General features: G+C 46.4%; 1 protein-coding gene across 1 annotated transcript; it reads right to left on the bottom strand.

Moving 5' to 3' along the window:
• Window positions 1-1,005: 1,005 nt before the first annotated feature.
• Window positions 1,006-14,327, bottom strand: LOC111853278 (von Willebrand factor A domain-containing protein 1). Its single transcript, XM_072715052.1, has 6 exons — window positions 14,064-14,327; window positions 7,310-7,855; window positions 5,370-5,696; window positions 4,078-4,353; window positions 3,710-3,985; window positions 1,006-2,471 (listed from the first exon to the last, which is right to left on the bottom strand). The coding sequence occupies exons 1-6, from the start codon at window positions 14,146-14,148 to the stop codon at window positions 2,461-2,463; spliced, it is 1,521 nt and encodes a 506-aa protein (XP_072571153.1). The 5' UTR covers window positions 14,149-14,327; the 3' UTR covers window positions 1,006-2,460.
• Window positions 14,328-26,169: the final 11,842 nt, after the last annotated feature.

Here is a 26,169-nt window from a genome sequence, read left to right as displayed (position 1 = left end):
TACTTCCATTTGTAATTTATCTAGTTGATTGGGGAGTGATTGAGGTCAGTGGGGGGTGGCCTTGCAGGTTAGGACTGTGATCAAAAGGTCACCAGTTCAAATCCCATGTTCAGCAGAGTGATGTCACCATTGGGCCCTTGAGCAAGGCCATTAACCCCTAATTTTTCCAGGGACATTGGCTAATCCTGCTCTCTGATCCTTGTATGTTGCTTTGGACAAAAGCAATTCTTCTTCTGAGATCCTCTATAATCTCCCTTGATCAGGCCAAATTGCACTTTAACAGAGTTCTGTAGTAAAGAATCGTAAACTTAGCTTATTTGTTATGTATGGTATTGTGCAAAAGACTTAGACAGTCAAGGAAAATGTTTAACGCATGTGTTTGGGTAGTATGTGTATATTTGCTCAGAAAAAAAACACAATTTAATATTAGAACATAAGCAAATTAGGAATGACACAATAAAAAAGTCAAAAGAATTTCCCGTGTTCTCCAAAAAGATCTCGTTGGATAGCTAAATGCACACTGCTTCAGTTTCCAAATCTCTCTCCTCGGGACACCTCAGCCATTCCATGTATGCATTAAATTTCGCCCAGCAGCTCTTTTAGTCAATCAACTTAATTAGTTAACTCAATGAGGTATTCATTAGCCCAACATGGTTAGCTAGTGGTCCAGTCAAAAAATACATGGCTGTGCTGGACAGTCGCTGCAAATACGGTTTGGAAACAGCTAAGCGGACACACTTTGACAGGCAATATCATAGTTTTACACCAACATGAAGATCATTTAAACATTTTCTCTGACTGCCCAGGATTTTTGCATAGGGCTCTCTCTCTCTCGCTGTGTGTGTGTGTGTGTGTGTGTATATATATATATATATATATATATATATATATATATATATATATATCACACCTAATCTTTATTTTACTGAACACCTAACTCTGATTATGAGGTACTCATTATAGAGTCGCGTAATTTTTCATTTTTTTTTAGAGATATGTAAAATATTTGTTAAATAAGATTGTCTTTATTTACTATTATTACATAGAGAAAGATCACATCATATTTTAGGAGCAATTCAAAAATATATATATTTTTTCCACAAACTTGTTCTCATTTGCACTCTTCAAACCTACATAACAGCTCATGGACAATACAAAAGGAAAAACATATAAAAATAGACATTTTGTTTTGAAGGAAGAGACTTGTGAAATCCATTTTAAATATGCTGAACGGAATCAACACGAAATTGGTTTAAAAAGCTGAGTTTGTCTCGGTTAAAAATGTTGACGGGTGTGTCATGCCGTTTTGCAGCAGTATTAAGATGTGACCAACAGAGGGCAGCATACGCGCGATAACGAACGATTGATTAGGTGTTATTAGGTAGCGCTAACTTGCATGTTTATGTACGTACAACCACATTAAATATAGAAATTTAGCGAACTGTTAATAATATTAAACAGAGCGAATGTACGATTAAAGGTTTATGAAGAGGACGGGGGTTCTTTCCACCTGTTAAACCAAATCCAGATTTGCTGCTTGAAAAGGGCATTTAATACGAGAGAAAGGACCCCCTCGATCGCCTGGCATAATTCAAACACTATTCATATGACCAGTAAATCTGTAAATATTTAATATAGAAAACCTTTTAAAGATAAGTATGCTTTGAACTAGATGGAGACTAGGGGCGGTATTTGTGCAATGGTTAAAGTGAAAGACTGTGTAAATCCCAGCTGATCATTTTTTCCCTTTTGTAAACCTAAGCAAGATAATCTGAACTGCTGTAATGAATTTTTTATCCATGAATAGATGGGATAGATGGCAGGGTGGGGCTGGCGTGCATCCCAGGCTGCACAGGGCAAGAGGCAAGGGAATACCCTGGGCAGGATGCCGGCTAATGAATATTCAGCTGTATTTAATTGCAAGCTACAGGAACTGTCCTTTTATTGCACCGGCCAAACCTGCCCACCGACTCAGCCGTGTTTCCCTTTACCGTAAGCAAGTCAGGTTCCAAAAGTCGTCTTTCGGGGCGCCGTCGGGAAATCGCTGGAGAAGAAGCAGACTGCGAAGCTGAGGAAATGAACAGGGATTACGGTCGCTGTTTGCTCTCTTGGTGGCTAGCAGACCACTGCAACTATTGTTTTACAGTCGTCAGAGCAGAGATGAGTTGTTCACACTGTCAACACTTATTTTAATTTGAGGCCTTGGTTTAAATCACTGCAAATATTAAGCTCTGTGGTAAAAAGCATCAGGCCTGTGGTTCATGTTAAGTTGGTTCCGAGCTTGGACACGCAGCTAACATGGTGGCTGTTTTGAAAGAAGAAAAAACCTCAGAGTCAGATGTGGTTTGAGCACACAGATGGGGGGGTCAGATTTCTCCTGCTTTGACAGCTGGGGGGGGAGGACTTTCTCTTCTTCCCTTCTTCATAGCCCCGCCCACAGCAGGCTCCTTCCTGGAGTTCCTAGTTGCCGTCTGCCAGACAGATACAGCGGTACGTGAGGTTTCACAGTAAGGACAGTAGGTGGTGCAGTGGTTAAGGAGACAGATTCATACAAACAATGTATGGGAGCAGGTACGGCTAAATGTGTTTTAGTCCCAATGGATATGTCCTATGATTCCAAATGTGTAAAAACAAAGAGCTAAGTAGACAACTAAGCAGATCTATTCAGGGCTGTACCTCAGTTTCTACCCAAGAGCTCTGCTGAACTAGCGATAATCAATCCGGCTTGCCGTTCTGTCCGTGTCATACTGCCGCGTCTTTGCGTCGCACTGGCTTTCTGCACCAATGTCACGCTCTCTCACCTGTTTCTCACTGCGGACTTACTGCAGTGTTACCGCAGTAACCCTAACCCTGACCCTGCCGGCACCGTACTCCTCATCCGGGCTGTTTCATCCTTGTAAAATTCTCAGTGCATGTATATTAAAATATTTTTTGTATTTACTCCATATATTTATTTCCATTTTTTTCTGGAGTGGCATACCAAATTTTGTTGTACACTATGATGACAATAAAGGTATTCTATGCTCTACATACACATACACACATACACACACACACACACACATATATACAGTACTGTGCAGTCTTAGGCAGTCAAAAGGTATGTTTAAAGCTATTTCTTTGGGTAGTAAGTGCACCAGAGCAAAAAACACAGTTTAACATTAGAACATACGCAAATTAAGAATAACACAATGAAAACTAACAAGAATTTCTTTTGTCTTCCAAAATGTTCCCGATATCTAGTTGGACGGCTAGATGGACACGGCTTCAGTTCCCAAACCTCTCCCCAGGGACACCTCAGCCGTTCCGTGTATTTAAATTTCACCACCAGCCAATTTCTTAACTAATTAAATAATTTAATCAAAAGTCAATGAGCTATTGATTAGCTATGCGAGCTGTGCTAGTGATCGAGTCAGAAATCACATGGTTGTGTTGGACGGTTGCTGTAAAACTCTGGGGTGACTTTAGCAGAGGCTTGGAAGTGGCAAAGCTGACACACTTCGACAGGTATAGTAGCAAAGTTTTACACCAACATCAAGAATATATAAACATAATTTTCTTTGGCTGCCTTTTGCACAGGTCTGTAAACAAACACACACACACAAATTTATATTTACATACATATATAAAACATATACACATATATACATATATAATACATATATACACACACACATATTACACACATATGGATGTCAGTGTGTCTTACGCGAGTGCAGCTGTGCAGTGCAGCAGAGTGCTTCCCCGCGCGCTGTCCTGTACACGGGGGACACACAGATGCGGCTGGCGGGCGCCAGGTTGGTGAGCAGCGTAGAGAGGGAGCTGGCAGGCAGGTGCAGGGAGGAGGTTTGCCCGGAGTAGCTGTAGTCCTCTCCCTCCCAGCTCAGCCAGTACCCCCGCAGCCCCTCTGCGGCCCCTGACCAGCGCACCTGCACCGATTTACTTCCCACCGTCGTCAGCTGCAGGTCAGATAAAGCAGGAAGCTCTGAAAGGAGAAGAGATCATGATTAAATTGTCGGGGGGAGGGTTCTTTCAGAGCCATTGACTGTGGAAAAATTGAAGTCTATCATTCCTCACCCTCCTGAGTGCAGACCTTGATGGACATCGCCCTCTCCTGGCCGGAGGAATGTTGTGCACTGACAGTGATCAGGTACTCTGTATCGGGCTGCAACCCAGATAGTTCTGTGGAGTTCTGGAGATGATCCAGTGTAACAATCTGAACCGGTCCTCTGGGCAGGGCCCCGTATTCCACTCGGTACAGCTGCACAGATTCAGGCTGCTGTGGCCCCCATTGTAACCTCACGCCCCGGGTCCCACGCTCGGAAACCATGACAACAGTTGGACTTAGCACCTCTGAAAGACAATGCGAGAGGAAGCACAGAAGTGAGAAAACACCACAGTTCAACAGAGCACATCGGTTCTATCTTGAGAACATGTTTGTCTTTATTTTTCCAGAGAGACTGCTTGATTCCTCAGTTCTCTAGAGAGCATATTGTTTAATTTCTTTGTGAAAAACACGACCCAGTCTCTTCTTGTTTCAGGAGAGCATGGCGGATTTCTCCTCCTTTCTTAAAAGTCTGCTTTTTCTTTCATCCTCCTCCTGGTTCTACTCATTCCTTCTTACATTAAGCCTTTTGGTTTCAAAGATGGTCCTGAGATCAAAAAGCCACAGGCTGTATTCCAAGGACGACCTCTGCTGCTCTATAAGCATTATTCCCCCCCCAGAGCTGCATTACTATAAGCTTTGGAGAAATTCCATTTAGCATGAAAGGACCTGCAAAATATGAAACCATGCTAAATTGCAATGTTTTGTAAAAACGTTATACACACAATCATTAATGTTTTTTTGGGTTTCCTTATAAACCTGTTAGACCCCATTTTTCCCGAGGCAGGTGGGACCCTGACATTTGCTGGGGCCCCAGGATGTAGCACCTGCAACCCCCCCCCCCCCGCCCCCCACATTCACTCCCAACTTATTCATGTGGCCAGAGAATTTTTATGGGCCATCTGGACACGGCTAAACTGGTTAGAGAAAGAGCCCAGACAATGACACGGGTCCGTGGGTCCAAATCACAGTTGCTATCCATCCCGAATTTTACGGGATCCCATATTATAAAATGAGACTCTGTGTCCCCATTTGAACCAATACAGTCTGTGATTTTCAAATTCTCATAGTCTTCAGAATGAAAGTGGCAACTGTAGTTCGAAGACAAGAAAAAGATTCAGGAACAGAACATTGATGGTTTATATAGAGATTGCTGGACATTCCTGAAGTATCTTTAGCTGGATAAGGGGAGATGTTAGTGAAGGCAAGGAGGAGGCTGGATGGGAGGTACATGGTGGAGCAGGCATGCAGGCGAGATGCTCACCAGGTTTCGTGGTGAAGGTGATGGAGAGGGGTCTGGTGGCCGGGAGGCTGGGGTGCGTCCTCAATGTGGCGTTGTATTTGGTATTCGGCTGCAGGTCAGTGATGGTGGTCTGCGAGGTACTGGCAGGGAGCAGGATCCGCTTGTACCCCGCGTGTCCAGTGCTGGCACCGGTGCCAGGGCCCCCCTCGTGCTCCGCCCCCGGCGTTAAGACCTGCCCAAAGTGCAGCTCGTAGCGGCCGTCGCCGCCGCTCAGGACTGGCCGCCACTGCAGCACCGCGGTGCGGGAGGACACGTCTCGAACCTGCAGCCGCTCTGCACGGATCAGCTCTGAGTGGCCAGGGGCAGGCGGGGCAGTGGGGGAGTGCAGCGAGAGGGAGTGGGGAATGGGGGCGAGGGGGGGGGGAGAAAGGAACAGAGAGAGTGAAAGTGACAGAAAGAGAGGGGGGAGGGAGGGAGAAAAAGAGAAAGACAGAAAGAGACAGACAGAGAGAGGGAGAGAGACAGAGAGAGAGAGACAGAGAGAGAGAGTGAGAAACAGAGATGGAGAGAGAGACAGAGAGTGAAGGAGAAAGTGACAGACAGACAGAGAGAGGGAGAGAGAAACAGAGAGAGAGAGAGAGAGACAGTGAGAGACAGACACACACAGAGTGAGAGACAGAGAGTGAAAGGGAGAGAGTGGCAGAGGGAGAGTGTAAATGTGAAGGTATCTCACTTTTAACCAAAGGACCAAACCGATCAGTACTTAACACAGGATATTTTTCAGATTTATCTATATTGGCTCTGCATATATTCACAGTAATGTATGGTTCTGCATTCTTATTCACCGTAAAATGGTACTAAAACTTTCAGTTGTGACAGTCAATACTTCTCACATCCAGAAGCTACTAAACACATTAACAGCCAACATATTTATAGCAGCAAACAGACACTTATTATGACTGAAAATCATACGGTATCAGGAAGGTGAGTTATGAGGTAATGGAATTTCTTTAGAAAGACTCAATCTTGAAGAAACATTACTTTTCATAAACATCTGGTTGGGGCAGGTCATTTAATTGCACAAAGATTATTTCCTGGATTAGCCCCCCCTGCCCTGACTAGCTCAGCAAGGGGGAATGTGAAGAGGGCTAGTGACTAGTGGCACAAATGATGAATCAGCCGAACCTCACAGAAATGTCCATCTGAAAGGCCACTCACCGCAGAAAAACACTCAACTGATTCTGCAGAAATGTGCCAGAAATGTTTCACGGTCGGTTGAAACCGAAAGAGCCTTTGTGTGCAAATGTCAAGCAGTGTGACGCAGAGCTAAAACGGTCCATCAGCCGGGCATCAGCGTTTCGGGAGTCAAGCAGGACGGCGATGCCGTTAAGGAATGTTGGACTTTCTCCTCGACAAGGACCGGAACGCCGGTCAGAGCGGTAGGGAAGCTGGACAGAAGGAGATACCCCCAAATACAGGAGGAAAAACTTCTCCAGTCCCTTGAAGACTTTAGCGAGGAAAGATTCACCTTTCTGGAGGACAATAAGCCACAGTGTGGTGGCATGAGAAGGAGAGAGTCACTGAAACCAAGGATGGGACTCAAATCCTATTCATCATCTGTACAAAGCCAGGAAATCAAAGTCCGTAAGTTTGAGCAAAACGCACAACACAAATGAACAAGCTGCCGAAAACAGCTGGAGACTTATGAGTGTTACGGCCGTAACAGCTGCTGGAAGTATTTCACCAGATTCTGCTAGGAAAGATATGCGCTACACCTGCCTGAATCCTCTCTTTTAAGTATTCAGCTGAAAACATGCAATTAAAACTTTCTGAAATACTTAAGGGTATCTAAGACTAACAGGTGCCTGAGGCCTTGTCCTGCCCAGGTTCCTGATCCTCACTGACGCCCCCGCATCCTCGTTCTCACCCCCCCCCCCCCACCCCTGGCCCCTCCTGCTCACCGATGATGGCGTTCCTGAAATCCTGGGTGATCAGCTCCATGAATTCCACATCCACAACATGCAGGTGTGTCTCCAGGGGTGGGGTCACCACCTTCTGCAGCAGCTGGTAGCCGCCATGACCCGTGGACACCACCAACACAGACACGTTACTGTTTCGCAGCTCTTCCATGGGGCCCTCGACGGGGCCGGGGTTCACGCCGTCCGTCAGCCACACCAGCACCCTGGGGGCCCCACTGGACTTTCTCGGCACCAGCAGCCGGTCCTGGACCAGCCTCAGCGCCTCTACGGTGTTGGTGTTGCCTTTTAGCTGCTTGGTGGAGCGTAGCGCCTCCTGCAGTCTGTGCTGCGCGCTGTGGGCCTCCAGGCCGAACTCCACGCGGGGGCTGGAGCCCACCTGCACCAGGGCCACCCGCACCTGCTCAGGCCCCAGCAAGAAGGGGCTCAGCAGTTTGGACAGGAAATCCAGCATGTGGTGGTACTCGAAGGACGACACGCTGCCTGAGGAGTCCAACAGGAAGATGACATCCCCCTCGCAGCAGTCGGACACTGGGGGGGGGAAGAAAGATTCTGTCTTACAGGGAGTTTAAACGGACAGCTAAGCCAAAGTGACATTTACTTCACGCTGCCTCAACTGCTAGACACGGCGATGAACCAACACCCTGTCCAATGACCGTGCCACCGCAACAGAGACGCACACAGAGACAACGGAGAGGACTTTATGGCCCCGTTGCCTGGATACCAGAGCCCCCGCACACTCGTCCAGAACAGCGTGAGAATGGGCCATGTGTTTCTCACAGAGGAGAAACTGAGAACTCAGCTTAAATCCGGCGCGTAACACGCTGCTACAACAAGGTCACGGTATGCAAGTATCTCACAGGACAGCGTGTGGAGGGGACGGCTGTTCCCAGACTGGAGGTCCTTAATGGGCCCATTATAGTGCACAAGAGCCACTTAATTAGCTGCATAAACAGGTTTATAAAGTTACTTTCAACTCAAAAAACTACACGCCACGCTGGGAAAGCAGAACAACTCATTACCGGCCCATTTTAACGAATCAACGAGACCGAACTGCATTACATCTGGACAATTTTTATGGAGTACCGAGTTGTTTGGGAACAAGTGATTTTAACACTGAAATCTGGAAAAGAAAGTAACATATTGAAATAAGTCAATAAGAGAGAGACGTTTCTGCAGAGGTCTGACAAGAGAGTGTGACGGAGCTTCAGAAAATGTTTGTCCAAACGTGACCATGTCCCTAAAGCAAAAATGACAGCAGCAGGAAGACGTATCCATGGTAACACACGCATTCACCTCCTTTTATTCACTCCCTCTCAAGCACACAGTCACACAAGATAAATACAGCTGGATTGGTATAGACTGCCCACTGCATTCTATACCTAACCCTCGCAAGCCCCAAGCCAGAAAAATCCAGAGAGGTGAAAACTCATAACAAAATATCTGGCAATTTCTACTATAACAATATATTTAATGCAGGTATAATAATATAATACTAATAATAATAAGATCGGCAACTACATGGTGGCAGCATGACAACAATATATTTCCTAGATGACCCCCCCCAATCTAGTCCCCGCTTCTCCCAAACCTCATTTTTTGTACTGCAACACCATCAGTACATTGTGAAATGAAATGATGAAACTTTGATGATCCCTGTGGGGAAGTTAATTTTCCGCCTGCCCCACCTCGCTCTCCATGAGACGCGGACACACGTGGAGGTGAGAACGAGCTTGGCAGCGAAGGGCAGCCCCCCCCGCAGCAGAGCCCATGGAGATGGGTGTTAAGGGCCTTGGTTGAGGGCCCCCAGATTTGATCATTCTGATAAGGCCGGGCTTGAACCAACGACCCCCCGATCACAGGCACGGAGACTTGCACATGGTATTTAGACGGTATTTTCAAAAGCAATGATATTCCTGTATCTCAGCCCGTGAAAAGTCTCCCACAAAAGATTTTGGTGGGGGGGGGTTCGCCTATGATACATTTCCCCTACAATATACCCAAAACCATATGCATTCTTCATTCAGGAAGTACAGTACAATGTGATGTTTATGGTGTATAGGTGATATTTAATTTTTTTCCAGTGTTCTGCTAAGTTGTGGGGAAATATATGTCACCCTAGTGGTGAGATCGTTCCCTAAAAAACAGACAAAAACTCCCTTTCATCTCCCGTCTGCCGTTGATGATTCCCATAACCATTAGATATGACTCTAGGAGCAAAGAAATGACATAAAAAAGAGATGGGGGGATGGAGTGGGGGTGGTGACAAAAAAAAACCGCTACAAATAACAAAAAGAGAGAGGTGGGAGAGACAGGGGTGCGGGGGCAAAGTCACAGGGCAGGGGTGAGGCAGAACCTGCCAGCGGCCCCCTGCAGGCAGGGCTGGTAATGCAGATGTGAGCCAAAAACTTTTTAAAAGAGCTTCTATGGGTAAAGTGATGAAAGGGTAAGTCCAGGAGGGCTGGACAGCATCAGGTTACAGGGCAGGACTGAGTGGGGGGTAGGGGGTGGGGGTGGAGGAGTGTTCCTGTTACAGAGATGGTGCGGAATGTGGCTGTGCATTCCACAAGCGCGTGTGCGTGCGTACGTCTGTGTGTGTGTGTGTGCGTATGTGTGTGTGTGTGTGCACGGACTACCTCGACACCCAGAGCTAACCCCATAGACACCCCCATAGTGGGGGGAGAGCCTCACCTCTGATGGCAAAATGTTTCTCAGTATTGTAAATTTATATCTGTTTCTGTGTTTTGAGGATTTGTGGATGAAGATTGTTACATAAGGCGAACTGGCAGTTCCCCAAAATGAAGCCGTACTTGTGCTTGCTTGGGTGTGTTTGTGTGTGTTGGTGTGTCTTGGTGTGTGTTTGTGTGTGTTGGTGTGTGTGTGCTGGTGTGTGTTTGTGTGTGTTGGTGTGTGTTGGTGTGTGTTTGCGTGTGTTGGTGTGTGTTGGTGTGTGTTTGCGTGTGTTGGTGTGTGTTTGCGTGTGTTGGTGTGTGTTGGTGGACCTGCTCGTGTGGCAGGCAGCTAACGCCGCAGGGAGACTGTTTGCTTTTGTTTCTATCTGTCCCTCCCCATATCGTACAGATAACATTCATCCTTATTAAAGGTGTGTGTTCTGGGGAATGGCAGAGCTTTCTGAAAAACCCAGACAAGATACACCCTCAGGATCCATGAGCTTTTAGTGCGAGAGCTGCAAAGAACATAATTCAATATTCAAAAAAGAAAAATGACTCCTGAAACGAAGTAAGAGTGAAATCTGTAGGTAGACATTTACCTGAAATTATTCCACTTTTTAATTTTAGAAGAATTGTTTGCTGACTTGACAATACCACAGCATGTACCATCCTTAGCACACAATGCAACAGTTATGTTGTACCTACAACAGCATAGTTTGAGCAATTTGGACGGTAGCGCGGTTGCGCTAACCCCATGATGGCACAGTTACGCTGACCGTATATCGACACAGTCGCACTGACCCTATGTCGACACAGTCAGGCAGGCCTTATGACAGCAGTCAGACACAATGGAATGAGTTATGCCCGTTCCAAGGTACAGTTCCTGGGTGGTGCAGGAAGCTATTAACTATGCCGAGGATCTACACCTCTGAGCTGAAGCCGCCCAGGAGAACAGGAGAAGTCCTTTGTAAATATTTTGACAGTTAAGTAGCAAGCGGAGACTGATAGCAGTACACGGCAAGGTCACTGGTGAGGGGAGCTGAAGGCCCTTCAGCGAAGCCTACATCTGGAGGTGGGACAAATGGGGAGGGGGATTAAAGCACTGTACAGTGTAGGATGTGAGGGGGTAAAGCGGGAAAGATGACACTATGCAGGAGAGCCATACGACCTTCAACACGCTGCACTATCTTCTGCATATGCCCAGAAAAAACACTCACTTGCCCACACACATAGACACACAAACACACACCCCCCCCCACACACACACAGACGACACCCCCCCACACAGACACTCCCCACACACACACAGACACCCCCCCCCCACACACACACAGACACCCCCCCCCCCACACACACAGACACCCCCCCCCCCCACACACACACAGACAAACTCCCCCCCCCCCCCCACACACACACACACACGACTCCAGGTCCCAGCACCTGCTCCACCTGCACGTCCGGCTGCAGCTTTGAGAAACAGCGTCCTGCAGCAGAGCAGCAGGACTGCTTCAGCCACCCATCGGGCTTCAAAGCCACACCAGAGGATCAGGCATACATCTGGCACTGCACATCTGGCTTACATCGCCACCACGACGGCTGCCTCTCATGGCAACAGAAAGAAGGAAAAAAAAATCACCACCTACAGCTCCCAACTGGGCCGCCCCGTCACTGCAGATGACACAGCTGATACAGACATGTCTGCTTGTCACTTTAAGAGGGGAGCGTTTTACTGCCGTCTGATCACTGGATCACTGGATCGATGCGGCTGGGCAGAGCCGGTCTCTACGTCAGCACCGGGGTGACTAATAGGTTTTCCACACCAAGGCCACACAGAACTGCCATTGTCTTAGACACTAATGTTCCTACTAGTGTGTGAGGAAACGAGGGGACCTGTCATGTATTGAATACAGTGTTCCGTGTTTAATCCCGAATTGCAACCCCAGGGAGGGAAGTTCTGTTGAAAATAAGATGTTTACATTGAGGTTTTCCGATCTTTTCCAGGATGTAAGGCCAGGGCTGGCTGCACGCACTCCAACGTGCGAAATTCCAAAAAAAATTATCTTCGGCTTATTTCCCTGACTTGTTACGGAGCAAAACCTGACATGCATGCAAACCTTAAATGTGACAATAAAGCTAACGGACCCAGAAAAGATCTTTTTAATAAATGTCATATTTCTCAGAAATATGAGGAAAAATATATATATATAAACTGTCTGGCAGAGGCCTTGATAATAGGCGTTGCAAACCTAAATTCCACTCTGATAAGGCTTGACCGGCCAAAACGTCACTCGTTCCACTTACCGCATCACTGGACACCACTGCAATTAGAGGGTGTCTGTAGGATGGCGGTAACGCTCGATTTAATTAGCGATGAAGTACTGACAATATGCAGCCACAGACTCGTCCGTGAGCCGGATGAAGAACCAGCTAACAGAATCCTATTCATTCCCTGAAGGACAGGGAGAAGGACAAAAAACCCACACAGTCCCACTGGTCAGATCTGGGCAGCTAATCTGAGCCTGTGACCGGTTCCCTCCCCGTCCTCATTTGCATGATGGCCTTGCTTGTAGGTGCCCCATCTAGGGGTACACCTGCCAATCACACTGACACATATCAACACATATCACATTTTAAACTATTTCCTCCAGGATAATAAAAGTTTTCTGATTCTGAAAAATCTATGGACCTTCATTTTTCTGGTCTGGTTTCAGAACCATTAAAAATAGCATTAAAAATAAAGAGCACCCTTTGTTACTGGTGAGATGGGTTTTAACAAGTAGATCATTTTCAAGACCCCGAAGTTTTGCCAAAATCATCCTTACCAAAATTATCTTTGAATATACTATTCCACCGGAGCATATTTCAAAAGGATCTAGGAAATTAGAACTCAGCTATCATCTTAAAGGTGGTCTAAACTGTTTATTAACTTGGGGGCTATTTTAATACAAAGTTAGACATATTGCAATCTTTAATTGTACGAGATCATCTTTGATGTGTGTAACTGTATCCAAGAGATTCAGTTTTGTTCAATTCCCTGGAAAACAACACATGCTTGGTTAAGTTGCATTCAGACAAGTTTTAACACCTTTATTTTTTGGTTTGATAAAAATAGATCAAAACAATAGTTTCCAAAGCCTGGATAAATCACATAATGGGGGAGAACTGACTGTAGTGGGATCATGTTGTAGTGCATGGAAATTCATGCACTACAACATCATAATTCATTATTCATCATAATGGGCGATAATCTTTTATGTGACAGATTCTGAGAAAGTTAGTAGCTTTTTATTATGGGACTTAGTTAGTGTACATGTAACTAAATTATTACCAAACAACTACCCATATCCGACATCCAGAATCTCTTTACATCAATAAACTTTAATGAAGTAAAAACAATTTTCAAACCATTGGAAAATGTGGCCACTCAGAGTTTGGAACAATACAACACTGTACGTCAGATATTTTGGACACTGTTTTCAGTATACTCCCTAAAGAAGAATATGAGAAAAAATATGTTGAGGAAAAAAGCTTTCATTAACGTATTAAATAATATGTTTATTGTTTCTCAAGGGAATTCTCTGAAAAATGCTTTCCACATTATATAACATGCACATTTTTTTCCAGTGTTTTTCCCAAACAGTAATAACGCTGTTAAATAGGATGCCTATTCACAATAAGCTGTTATTGCTGCGCACTAACCAGTACGATACCTTACCATCCATCTTCCTAACGCTTGTCCCGGTAAGGGTTGCGGGGGGTGCTGCAGCCTATCGTAGGCAGGATGGGTCTCAGGCTTGGGGTGCAGCCTGCACTGGGTGTCGGACCATTACCGTGCATACACCCCCATGATCTATGGCCAGTTTACAGGCGCACTGGGAGCGAGAGCGCGAACCCTCACCCTCGCGGCACCAGTGACGTCCGCTTCCTCACCTATAAATACCGACTAAGTAAATGATTACCAGCTACTATTTCAATCTAGTATTTATGCACGTATGGAAGTGAAAGTATAATATCCATGCGAACGTGCAGTTTCTTTCGAAGCCGTCATCCTGCTCCGGATCACTCACCTGTCTCAGGTGGGTCATTCTGGGCGGCCGTCGTCCGCGTCAAAACCCCGACAAGCAGGCAAGAGAGAGCAACCCAGCGATCCATCGGACAGCGCTGCCTCTTTGCTCCGGGACACACGAAGACGTCGGGCTTCCCCGCGGATCGGCGTCTGCTACATCGTACGGCGCCCAGCCGCAAACGCCCCGGAGATCCGCGTCATTGCGCTCCACGGATATTCGGGACGGCTTTTTAATGATGTCCTCCTCCAAAGCCTTTTTAACATTCAGGCACGCCCACTAAGCTCCCCCCCCTCCCCCCAGCAATGTGTTTTCTTCGAAAGTTCTGCTCATACTCTTGTGTTTCCCTGCACTTTCTGGCTCTCTGCTCCCCCGGTTATACTGCTATCGGAAAGTACTGCCCCAACTTGGTATTATCTTCGGCTTTTTACTTCTGCTTCCCGTGGCCCATTTCCATTTTAATAGCTGTATAGTGTTTTTTTTTTTTTTTTTTTTTTTTTTTTTACCTATCTATCCCCGTAAGATCGTTTTCTTCGCACATCCGTTTCTGATTCCCCTGAATCCTTCATTACGTCATACTACAGAGGCTTTAGCATATTTATTGCTTTTAAATACGGCTTGTACTGGCGGTCGTCTTGTATCCAGTTGCATCTGGGAATCCTGACCCCTGGACCAGTATTCTGTCGAGCCACGGAGTGCTGGGGGTTTTGCATAGGGGTTGGTTAATTTAACTAAATTAAATGGTAACTAAATTAAACTAAATGGTACAGGATATGGATGGATTGATATTTTAAAATATTTTTGACCCCTCTCATTCAAGCATTCTGCTCGCATCTGTAAAAAAATGTAAACAGTTAAACTTTATGAAATGGTCGCACCGTCTGGCAACAGATACCTCCACCTCCCGGCCATTTTGTAAGTCCGTAAACTTTTTGTGCAACGTAAACCAGTCCACATAGTTCAAATGGTTGGGAACTCCTGCTCTAGATGATTCAGTGTATGTGTGTCTGTGCCCTTAGACAGAATAGCATCCTACACAGGGTAGCCTATACCTCTGCCTTGTGTCCTCTGCTTCTTTGGACAGGATCTCGCCTTCCATGACACTATGGATGGATATCTTACAAGAGCAATTATGTTTAAATGCCTGGCTTGAGGTATATTAGCAAAGCCCATTCTGAGAGTGACAGTAAGAGTGTGTGTGTGTGTGTGTGTGTGTGGGGGGGGGGGGGGTTAGGATGATTCGAGGGGGCCCAACTGACAGGGGTCCTAGAAAAATTTAAATTTAATTGGATCAGTTTGGATTGGGGACCCAAATTATCTAGCTGTGCCCCTATCCTAAGATTTCACACCTTTCACCTGGATCCTCTTACTGTTATTCAGTTTGCTTTCATGCATGATCATATGATCCATGTTACACGTTACATTGTGCCGTGATCAGCCACAGACACACAGTGTACACTGAGTTATTCTGAATTTATGCACAAGTATTATGTCAGCCAGTGTGATGTTGCTCTACATCTTTATGAAATGTAAAAGCATCAGAAAAGGTTTTTCTTTTCACGAGTGTGGTGTATAGCTTTTCCTGATGGCACAGTTTCTTTCGCACCTGGGCACAGAAGCAGTGAGGACGACTAAAGTTTTATGAAACTAATCCAAGCACTTATGTCATTCTGCTGCCTGGCCTCTGTACTCTCCTCCACCCTGCCTGCCTTTTCTGCGTCAATCTGGGGAATTTCGGCATCAGAGCTGAACGCAACAAAATCAAGGGGGAAACAAAGATGAGAACACAGAGTTTTGTTTTGGGGGAAGAACAATTTCCGCATTTATTAGGTAGAGTGGATTGTAAATGGAAATTGATCTGGTGTCCAGTTTGGCATGCAGTGCAGTGTTCCGGTGTGTTCTATTTGTGAGGACAATGACTCCATTCTCTCCCCTGCCCCAGTTCCTAGATTCCTAGTTATGAGAGTAGAGCTGAGTCGAACCCCCCCCCCCCGGGCTGGCCCGAAAGCAGTTCTTGGATTTGACTCTTAGAGAGTCTCAGCTCTCAGTAGAGCTGCCACTTTCAATCCTAAGAAATCTAGAAAACTTGGCCACCAAAACTTGCTTTAGGGACATGGAACCAAACTCCTTTAGTGGGGCTGGACTCTGTTTGGCTCTGGAGTCGCCCATGATCACAGGCGCCAAGCAGGTGAGGGTCTATGCGTAGCCCGCTGGTTTGGTGCCAGTACATGGGAGTTCACCTTGGTGAATGAGAGATTCGCCTCCCCTTGACTTTGAGCCAGAGGCTGGGCTCCTGCTGTTGAGTATCCAGCCATCTTGGAGACCTTGGTAAGGGTGCTGGAAGGCGCCCCTTCTGGAGACTCGTTGTTTTGCTGGGGGACTTTAATGCCTCCCTGGGTAAGGATGATGAAACCAGGAAGGGTGTGGTTGGGAGGAATGACTTTCCGGATCTGAACCCAAGTGGTGCTCTGCTATTGTCAGGGGCGTTGCTAGAGATTTTGGGCCCCATGAAAGCATATCATATTAGGCCCCCCAGTCCAAACCAATCCAGTTATTTTCCTAATTTTTTAGGGCCCCTGTCACTCAGGGGCCCTTGGAATCGTCCTAGCTTTCTTCCCCCTTACGGCGCCCCTGGCTATTGTACTTAGTGCTAACCACAGTTTGTCCATAACAAACACCATGTTCGAGCGAAAGGCTGTTCACAAGTGCACCTGGCACCAGAGCACCACAGGCCACAGTTCAGTAATTAATTTGTTAGTCGTTTCATCAGATCTGCCACCGTATAACTTGGACACTCTGGTGAGGAGAGGGGCTGAGCTTTCAGCTGATCACCACCTAGTGGTGAGTTTGATCAGTTGGGAGGGGGGGGGAATGCCAGATAGACCTAGAAGACCCATAGTGAGGGTGTGCAGGGAGAATCTGGAAGAGGCTTCTGTCCGGGAGATATTCTGCTCACACTTCCAGCAGAACCCAAGGGATCCTGGAGACACTGAACCCGAATGGGCCATGTTCCGTGCCTCCATTGCTGAGCTGTCTTTGTGGAGCGTAAGGGGAGCCGTCACGCTGAAGGAGGTCTTCCTAGCTTCGTTAGGGAACTCCTGAAGTAGCTGGCAGGTACTGGCAGACCAAGCGGGATGCGGCTTCGGCGAAACCTCGGGTGTGGGAGGAGTCTGGTGAGGCCATGGAAAATGACTTTTGGTCAGCCTCAAAGAGATTCTGGCAAACTGTCAGATGACTCAGGGAGGGGAAGCAGGGATTTACCCATGCCGTTTGCAGCAGGGATGGGGCCCTGTTGACCTCAAGTGGAGATATAGCCTGGTTGTGGAAGGAGAACTTTGAGGACCTCCTGAATCCCACTGACTTACCTTCCTTTGAGGAAGTAGAGCTGGAAGACTCAGAGGAGGACTTGCCCACCCCTGGGGCTGAGGTCACTGAGGTAGTCAAACTACTCGGTGAATAGGCTCTGGGGGGTGGATGAGATTCAAGTTCTTGAAAACTTTAGATGTTGGGCTGTCTTGGCTGAAACGGTTCTTCAACATTGTGTGGAGATTGGGAACGCTGCCTTCGGATTGGCAGACTGGAGTGATGGTCCCACTCTTTAAGAAAGGGGCCCGAAGGATTATGTTCCAACTTCATCCTGCCAGACTACCTCTCTGCCAGTGATTTTGCTCTCATTGCACCACAGCGTAATTGAGCTAGTTTTTGTGTACAGGTGAAGGATATCAGACCTGTAAACGGATGCTTTGCTGCAATCATTCAGGCTGGTTATTTCATAATATTTATCCTACTGAGATGCAGTATCTCACTCAGTGGGAGAACAGAAATCCTATCCAAAGGATTTGACCTATTTTTTTCCTGCCCATCACCCACACACAAACAAAAACTAAATTCTAGGCCTGCTGTTGTGCTCTTGAAATGAAAAGAAAATGACATCACTGGAATTACCAAATATCCCACTGCGTTTTGAGGAAAAGTTAAACCTAATGTATGCAGCTGGGCAGAGTGGCGGCTCTGAGGGTAGGGATCTGTGCAGTTGGAAGGTCGTCGGATTGAATCCTACAAATGCCGGGAGTGATTCTACTTTATTGGGCTCTTCAGCAAGGCCCTTAACCCGCAATTGCTTTATCTTGGGTATGATGTTAACTTACATCATTGTGTGGTGGGTGTGGTAACGCACTGTATCAGTGTTTGCTCCTTACATCTATATGGCCAGTGAAGTCACTGTAGCTCAGAGCATTTTTGGGCGTATACCCAGTGCAGGTTGCCAAAGAACCAGTCAGTGAAGAAGAGAAGGAGACCCATGAAACAGAGAGAAGCCCGAAGAAAAGACAGGTGTTTATATTGTTGATCAGGGCATGTTTGGGGCCATATGGGGCCCCTCTGGCCCTGAGAGGACCTGCTTCTCGTGTCTGGAGCACCTACATCTTGGCAAGAGATCAGGAGGGCTGCAAACCAAATGACGATGACAAGAAAGTACTTTGTTTCTCATGTATAATATGTGCCTTTTGTGTGCCCCCGCTTCACCTCACGCCTCTGTGCCATGGCATCTAAGACGGGGCACTGTCTGGGCACGACACTCCGCACGCTTATTGTTTCTGGCTGTGCTGCTGGTTTTCCGGTCTGATTGAGGGTTTCTGGCTGCACGTGCACGTGAAATTCCAGTAGGAGTTTGAGTGGAACAATAACTTGAATATTTGAAGAGCTTTTCTAGCATTTAGCGTGTCCCCTGCAGCCTCACACACATTGTCAGCTTGGTGGTTTTCCTGCGTTTCTTTAAATTGGCTCCGTTTCCAGGCGGAGCGGATTGTGACGGCGCCGAGTTTCCGATGACGAGCTCCGTCACGGTTTGCTGCAGCTCCCGATGGCGCGGCCCGTTGCTGTTTTGCCCTGTTTGTCACGCTGTGGCTGTTGCTCCTGAGCAGGCTTACGGTATTAACTTTCGCCATCCACTATTGGTCACTTTGCTGCCATCTGGAAGTAAATAGGCAAGGAAAGAGGAGACTGCAAAGGGACGGAGTCCAAGACATTTTTCTTTCCTGTGCACGACGACGGAGCATAACTTGGAGCAGGGGCGTCAGAAGCATTTTGAATGTGGGGGGGGGGGGGGCACACTGGCATAAAACTAATATTTTATGTTATTTTATGATCTAAACGAATAATTATGAAATGTGAGGGGGACATTTAATGGCGCCGACGCCCATGACTTAGAGACAGAAGAATATTTTGAACCACGTTCCCTTACTTCCAAATATAAAAAAGGAGATGTGGAAACATTGATGTACGTAAGGAAAGGATAATTTAATTTCCTTCATTTAGCCCGTTTATTCATGTAATGGGCATAATATTCATTTAGCTGGCATGATATTAAATTAAATGACTCCAAATGCAGGGTGGCATGGTGGTGCACTGGCTAGCACTGTTGCCTCACACTTTTGGGACCAGGGTCCCTGTCAGGGAGCTAAGATGGACTCCACCAGAATTGTTGAGGTGAAATATTTACCAGACATAAAGTACACATATTGAATAGAATTTTCCAACAATAATAATTACTGTCAACATCCACATAGGATTATCATGTTTGGAATAACTTACAGCCATAAGAACAATCTACAAATAGGTTAAAAGAGCTGTTTTTTTTTTCTAGAAACTCCAGAAAATTGATAACATAGTATTCTGACTCTGCTAGATTGTCAAATCATTATGCTTTTTCAGGTCATAACGTTAAAATGTTTGTGACTGCTACAGCCACATGCAACATATTTGCCCTATGCAGTAGTACTACAGTATGTGCAAAAGAAGCGTTACACTCTTTTGGTAATGCACACTCTGGGTGAAGTGAGATAAGTGACTTGCTTCATTTGTGTTAGCTTGTATAATGAAAGTGCCTGCTGCCCTTTTCCTGAAACTGAAAGGAAGTGTGAGAGCGATGATTGCACTGTTTAATTTGCAAAAGTGAGGCAATTATCACGCTGCAATTTCACAGCTGTAAGTGCATTTCTGCGGCTCTACCCCACTGCTGAAGGACCGATGGTGAGGGCACTCTGGCTGCGTCAGGGGAACTTCAGGAGTTTGCCCACACCCACGAAGTTTCAAAGCATGAAGTCGCACGCCTGTTAATTTCCAGCTTTAACCTGGTGAACTCCCCCCACCTCTCCCGGCAGAGAGGATATTTCAGAGTCATACCCGCCCGAGGCAGTGAAATAAGTCTCAAGTGAAAAATGAGCTGGTTTTTTCCTACTTAATGGAGAACGGTTAGTTCAAATCAAAGATAAAGTCATTCAGAATAACTAATTTTTCAATATGGAGCAGAAATGTTGATCTCATGATTTCACAAACTGCTACCAGTATTTGGCCTATATCTAACAATGCTTTATATATATGGTGAATATTTGTTAAGTGGGACAAAGGGCAGGCTAGCACACATATGTTTGATTGTCACAGTGGGAAGTTGGAACGACCCACAGTGCGGCTTGGAAACAGAAGGCTATTTTATTGAAAACTTGACTGAACACACAAGAAACAATAGGGACCATGAGGAGTCAAAATAAGGGCAGGAAGGCAGAGCAAGGACAAGCAGGGGCTAGACTTAACATAAAAGGACCATTAGCACAAGCAGGAGACATGAACAACACCTACTACATCCACAATGACCAACAAAGGAACGGCAAGGGCATGTACATATGTACAATGATTTTGAGGGTAAAACGAGGAACAGATATGGGCTATTAACAGTCACAAAGCACTAAGGATACAAACACAAAGATGAGAAACATAGGTAACAGGGCATAACTATGAAAGCAGACAGAGGAAGGGTAAGTCAGGACAAAGGAGCAAAACTAGAAATCAACACTGAAATATAAACACACAAACATAATAAACAAGGAATCAACAGATAAATGGTCAGGGCAAAAAACACTACAATATCCACAATGGTTAGGGGTGCTTCAGTACTTGACCTCACACTCAGACCATTCAGCCACGGGAGCAATGGAAAGCGCAAGGGATAGTGAAGGTGCTAACCAGAGGAATGAACGGAGTGGCCAGCGACCCCTAATGGCCAAATGGAGAAACTGACAGGACAAGGCAGGGCCTGATCTTGACATTTGATAATTTGTATCTTTTTGTCTCTGTGGTTTATTACCGTAAGCTCGGTTCCACCCCTAATTATTAGTTGCTTACAGCAGGGGTGCCGTAAGGGGGGAGGGGGAGGAGTTACAACGATTCCAAGGGCCTCTGACTGACAGGGGCAGCTGACTGGGACACATTTCAGTAAAAGAAACACAATTATTAGCCTGCAGCATTATGATCCGGCAGCCATTTCTTGCTGCCAAGGGCACACAGACCAAAAGGGAAATTAGAGCTGCGGAATTAGTCATCCACACAGGAAAACAGCCATAGTCAAATTAACATGACTGATTAGAATAGCTATATTCTCCCCACCCATTAGATTGATCTGATTTTGTGATTTTGGACAGTGTTGGGGCATGGCATGCCGCCGCAGTGGGACAGTGCTTAACGCTGCTGCCTCACGTCTAGGGCCAGGGTTTGAGTCTCTGCCATGGTCCCATGTGTGTAGAGGTTCCTGAGTACTCCGGTTCCCCCCCCCCCCCCACAGTCCAAAAACATAGTGATGTTTATTGAAATGATCAGATTGTCCGTAGGTGTTTCTCCTGCCTTGTGCGTTCAGGTTCCAGACCCGGTGACCCTGCATAGGGTAAGAGGTTATGGGAAATGTTGATCTGGAAATTAAGAATAGTTTTCTGTGGATGCAACCAAAGCATAACTAGATACACACATTTTGTTTTTTAAATGCATGTGACCAGTTTATGGCTTTATGTCAACCTACATGTGTACCTACAGTACAGTAAGTAGCATATATTAAAAGCTGATGTCTGATAATAATATGACTCCATTTTAATGACAGTCTAATATTTTATGATTCCATTAAACTTAATTGCCTCAGCCTTGTTTTAAAATTCATCTTAATAATGTATGGCACCTTTGACCTGTTTCAGCTCTCTTTTCCAGTGATATAAGCTGAGCTAGTTGAATATTCGTGATGTTCGATAAAAATGTCATTCTAGGTGTTTTACTTCACATTTGTTATGGGCGTTACCGGAGGAGCTCTGGCAAGGTCGATGGCAATTAAAAGGAGCCTGCAATATATTCAGTGATAACGTACTCAGCGTTAATGGGGGAAAAAACCACGGCAGGAGTGGTGTGGGGGCGAGAGCTGCAGCCGTCCAAAAATACGGTTTAACGACCAGGAGGGGAAGCGAAGTAGAAGAGAGTGTTTGAAGTGCTGAATGAGCTGAAAGACTTGATCCAGTCAAATAACAAGGGGCTGGGCGGATAAAACTGTGACTTTATTATGGTTCTGGGAGTTTAAAAAACTGGAAGAGAGACAAAAGAGAGCCATTTCGGCTTTACAAAAAGGGTGCGACAGACAAGCAGGGAAAACAAGATCAGGTCTTCAGAAAAAGCGATATGTGATCTGGACACGGAATTGGAAAGACAAGGAAGAGTCTGTTTTATATATCAGAAATCAGCTCCAGGTATGAAGGAGGGGCTAATCACCTGTCTGCTCCAGGATATCCACACCCCTCCCAACATCGTACGGCGGCCATAACAATCTCTGCCGTCTGCAGTTTTGCCGGAGGAATGGCCATAAATAAAAGACGCGCTAAAAATAGAGTGAGCAGCTTCCACTGAGGGTGGGGAGGAAACCATCGAATGCCACCAGCGCCGCGGCTCTCCAGCTCCTCACGTTTACCGTCACTCCTTCAGTGTCGCTTCCTTTTTGCCAGACTGTCCGTCGCCACTGTCAACACAGCAGCTTTAATACCTGGGGTTACCCAGGCAGAAGCCCAGGGGCCTCCACTAACCTAACGAAAAGTTAATCCTCACCCCCCTGGTTGACATCTTTTATCATCACCGCTCCCCAGCCCCCCCCCCACTCCACCCCCACACCCCCATTCCACAACTTTTACTTTCACTACCTCTATGGTAGTGCCAGTACTCATCTTCGCTGCAGGGCCTGTCAGTCAGACACAGATGTTGGCGGCTGCTGGGGGTGGGGGGGGGGGACGTTGGGTGTGACTCCATCATGCACATGTTATGCCCCACCCCCAGCCAGGCCCATACGGCTTGCGGGCAGCTGGAACGGTGCTGCCTGGTCTTGCCTCCGCCATCTTGAGTGACCTAGCACAACGCTGTTTACTATCCAGTGTCTTCATCCCTGTGATTGTCACACTCTAATTGGCTGTTATCTTTTTAGTGTTACGGACCAATAAGGTTTGTTTGTGTGGGTCTGAGTGTGCATGATGCAGCCGCTGAGTTTATGACCTCTCAGTTCTGAAAATATCTTGATTATTGCTGCAGAAATGTACAGGCGATCTCACTGTTTGTTTCTCGGTCTGTTTTTACAAGCCAAACTTGTGGTCTGTCTGTCTGGTCAGCTTGCTGTCTTCTAAAGGATGGCAGATAAACTCCTTTCCTGCTTTCTTAATTACTGTCTGTTTGATCATCTTATGCAACCTGTATCCTTTCAATAATCAGTAATGCTTTACACTAACTGCACTTTCATAATGCCTTCATAATGCATTCATAGAACATTTATAAGCAGCTTGTAAGTATAGCTTAACATCCTAACATATCTTAACAGCTTTTAATATACATTAATAACAAACATTATATGATTATATGATTATGATATTTGTTATTATCATATAATGTTTATTAGGTTTACTAGTATTAAGAATTAAGAATATGCTTGTATTACGTTAATCCTCAATCTAACGCTTTACATTGACCTTCATAATGCATTCATTATGCATTCATAAAATATTCAGTATATAGGAAATTCATACTCATTCATATAACTGTATACTGATTGTTATTATTATATTGTAAAGGGTAAGGTTAAGGTATGCTCTGTGAATGCATTATGAAGGTGCACTGAATATTCTGTGAATGCATTATAAAGGCATTATGAAGGTGCAGTTAATGTAAAGTATTACCCAATAAACTGTACACTCTGACCGTTTAATTACTCTCAGTTGCCCCTAAATAGTATTGATTGTCTCATAGATGTTTCGAGATGTTATTCTGTATAAGGCAGCTTCTCTGGCAAGCGGTACCTGCTGAGACGTCCTGTCGTGCCCCCCCGCTGGGCGTGTTTCGTGGTTCTTCATTGGTTATCTGTGATGCGCTGCTGCTCTGCACTTATTGGCTGGATGAGTCTCCATGCTGCTTGTGGTTCCTCCTCCATGCCGATTGACTGGTGGCCAAGTGCTGGCAGGTTTCTTCCCGCCCCCTGCCGTGAGAGTGGTTAGGTTGGACAGCGGCACTAGGAGCCCTGCACCTCTTTCGGGCTTGGAGGGGTGGGGGCTGGGGGCTGAGAGGAATGTGAGGGAATCTCGGGAGGTCCCCGGAGACCTGGTGATGACAGCCCCAAAGCCTCAGCTGTCAGTGGGCCACACCTGAAGGTAACGTTCCCCTGGCCTCCTAGTCTCTCTATACAGCCCCCCCCCCACTCCATTTTTTTGTGTTGTTCAATTTATTGCCTAATCTCCCACACTGTCCCCCACCCCCCCCTTATCCAAGGCTTTTGCGGATTACTGACGGACGTGAAAAATTTATCACGTGAAAAGGATCCAATCCCCCCCCCCGGTTGGACACCTGCCCTTCAAAATCTGGGCCTTGCCCTGCCCCACCCTCGCTGGCATCACCCCCACCTGCCTGTGGCACTCCTGTCCTCCGCCTGCCTGTACCCACTCTGTGCCTCCTTCCCTTATGCCTGTACCCCACCCCCCCGACTCCCTCGCTATCCCTGCCATCTGTGGTCATGTCCCGCTTCACCCTCTTTAGTCTGCAGTGGTTGCTCCATCAGATTCCCCTTAATGTGTCTGTAATTACTCACAGCGTGCAGTTTCGCCCGAACACGTGCCGACTCTCCCGCCGCAGTCTCCCGCATTGTACAGCCCATGTTCTCTGAACACCAGCTCCTAACAACTCAGTCAGGTGATGTCTTTCCATTGAACACTGAGCAATTCCATTGAGCAATGCTTTCTGGGAATTAAAAAAAAAATTGATCTGAGCTTAACAAAATTGAAACATTTTACCAGTTTTTCGTTGACTTCACGCAAGCCCTACAATTATGTAAATCTTGACACAAAAATCCCTTATCTATTGCCTTGGCATGTGTGTTTGTCGGTGGTGATTCACCGTCAGAGGCCCCTGAAAGCCTGCTTATCGAGGGGCCCGACACTGGGGCCAACTGTCCCGTCACTAGACAAGAGGGGGCCTGCAGTTCATTATCTCTCCTTTTTGGCTGCAAGGTAATCTAATGTTAAATATAATAACAGGATATCAGCGGTTTGAGGATGAATCAAATGTAAGGGAAAGTCCGTGGAGAGGAGTGGCGGGGAGCATTAAAGAAGTCGCACATCAGAGGGCTTTTTTGGGCCGGATGGCACTGATGTTTCACCCTCGGTGCTAAACACAGTCATCGCCTTCAAAGTCTCCAGTAGTCATTTGAAAACAAAGTTGCATCGGCCCCACCCTCTCACTCAATGATCTGGAATGTTCTGCGGCCTACAAGCTGAGACTTATTTGTGTATGTCTGGCTGTGTTTTGCCATTGTTTGTGTAGGAGAGAGAAATGTCGCCCTCCATTTCGATCAGAGCGAGATATTACAGGTCCGTGCGGAATGAAACATCCATCTAGGACCTTGTCAAGCAGACGGCCACACATTTGTCACCTGTCCGGTGATAAAGCGATCCCCCCCATTCTGCCAGCGCTTGCTCTGTCTGCGTTTGCCGTGTCTGCTGCAGGAACATCCGATTCAGCTGAAAAAAAGGGGAGGCAGTTTTTGAATTCGATTCCCATCCATCAGAAGGAGACGGAGGCAGAGAGAGAAGGAGGGAGAGAATAGCAAATAGACCCAGCTGATTGTTGGAGGATGGGGAATGGGAGATGGAACGGGGAAGCAATTAATTAGAATAATGGAGCCCGGTGAGAGACAGGGAGTCGGAGAGGAGCGCTAAAAATTGAAAGTGTGGAGGCGACGAGGAGGTCAGGCGGAATGGGAACGTGCCGTCACCTCGTG

The sequence above is a fragment of the Paramormyrops kingsleyae genome, chromosome 8 (assembly GCF_048594095.1).
Source record: "Paramormyrops kingsleyae isolate MSU_618 chromosome 8, PKINGS_0.4, whole genome shotgun sequence".
In the NCBI taxonomy this organism is placed as follows: domain Eukaryota; kingdom Metazoa; phylum Chordata; class Actinopteri; order Osteoglossiformes; family Mormyridae; genus Paramormyrops; species Paramormyrops kingsleyae.
This window is presented reverse-complemented; position numbering and strand designations above follow the sequence as displayed.

What these genes read in the sequence shown, in the direction of transcription:
- LOC111853278 (XM_072715052.1), bottom strand. Translation starts at nt 14,148, where the DNA reads ATGGATCGCTGGGTTGCTCTCTCTTGCCTGCTTGTCGGGGTTTTGACG. An exon ending in CACCTTCACCACGAAACCTG is followed by an intron (nt 4,354 to 5,369) that starts GTGAGCATCTCG and finishes ATTGTCTTTCAG; the next exon opens with AGGTGCTAAGTCCAACTGTT. An exon ending in CAAGGTCTGCACTCAGGAGG is followed by an intron (nt 3,986 to 4,077) that starts GTGAGGAATGAT and finishes TTCTCCTTTCAG; the next exon opens with AGCTTCCTGCTTTATCTGAC.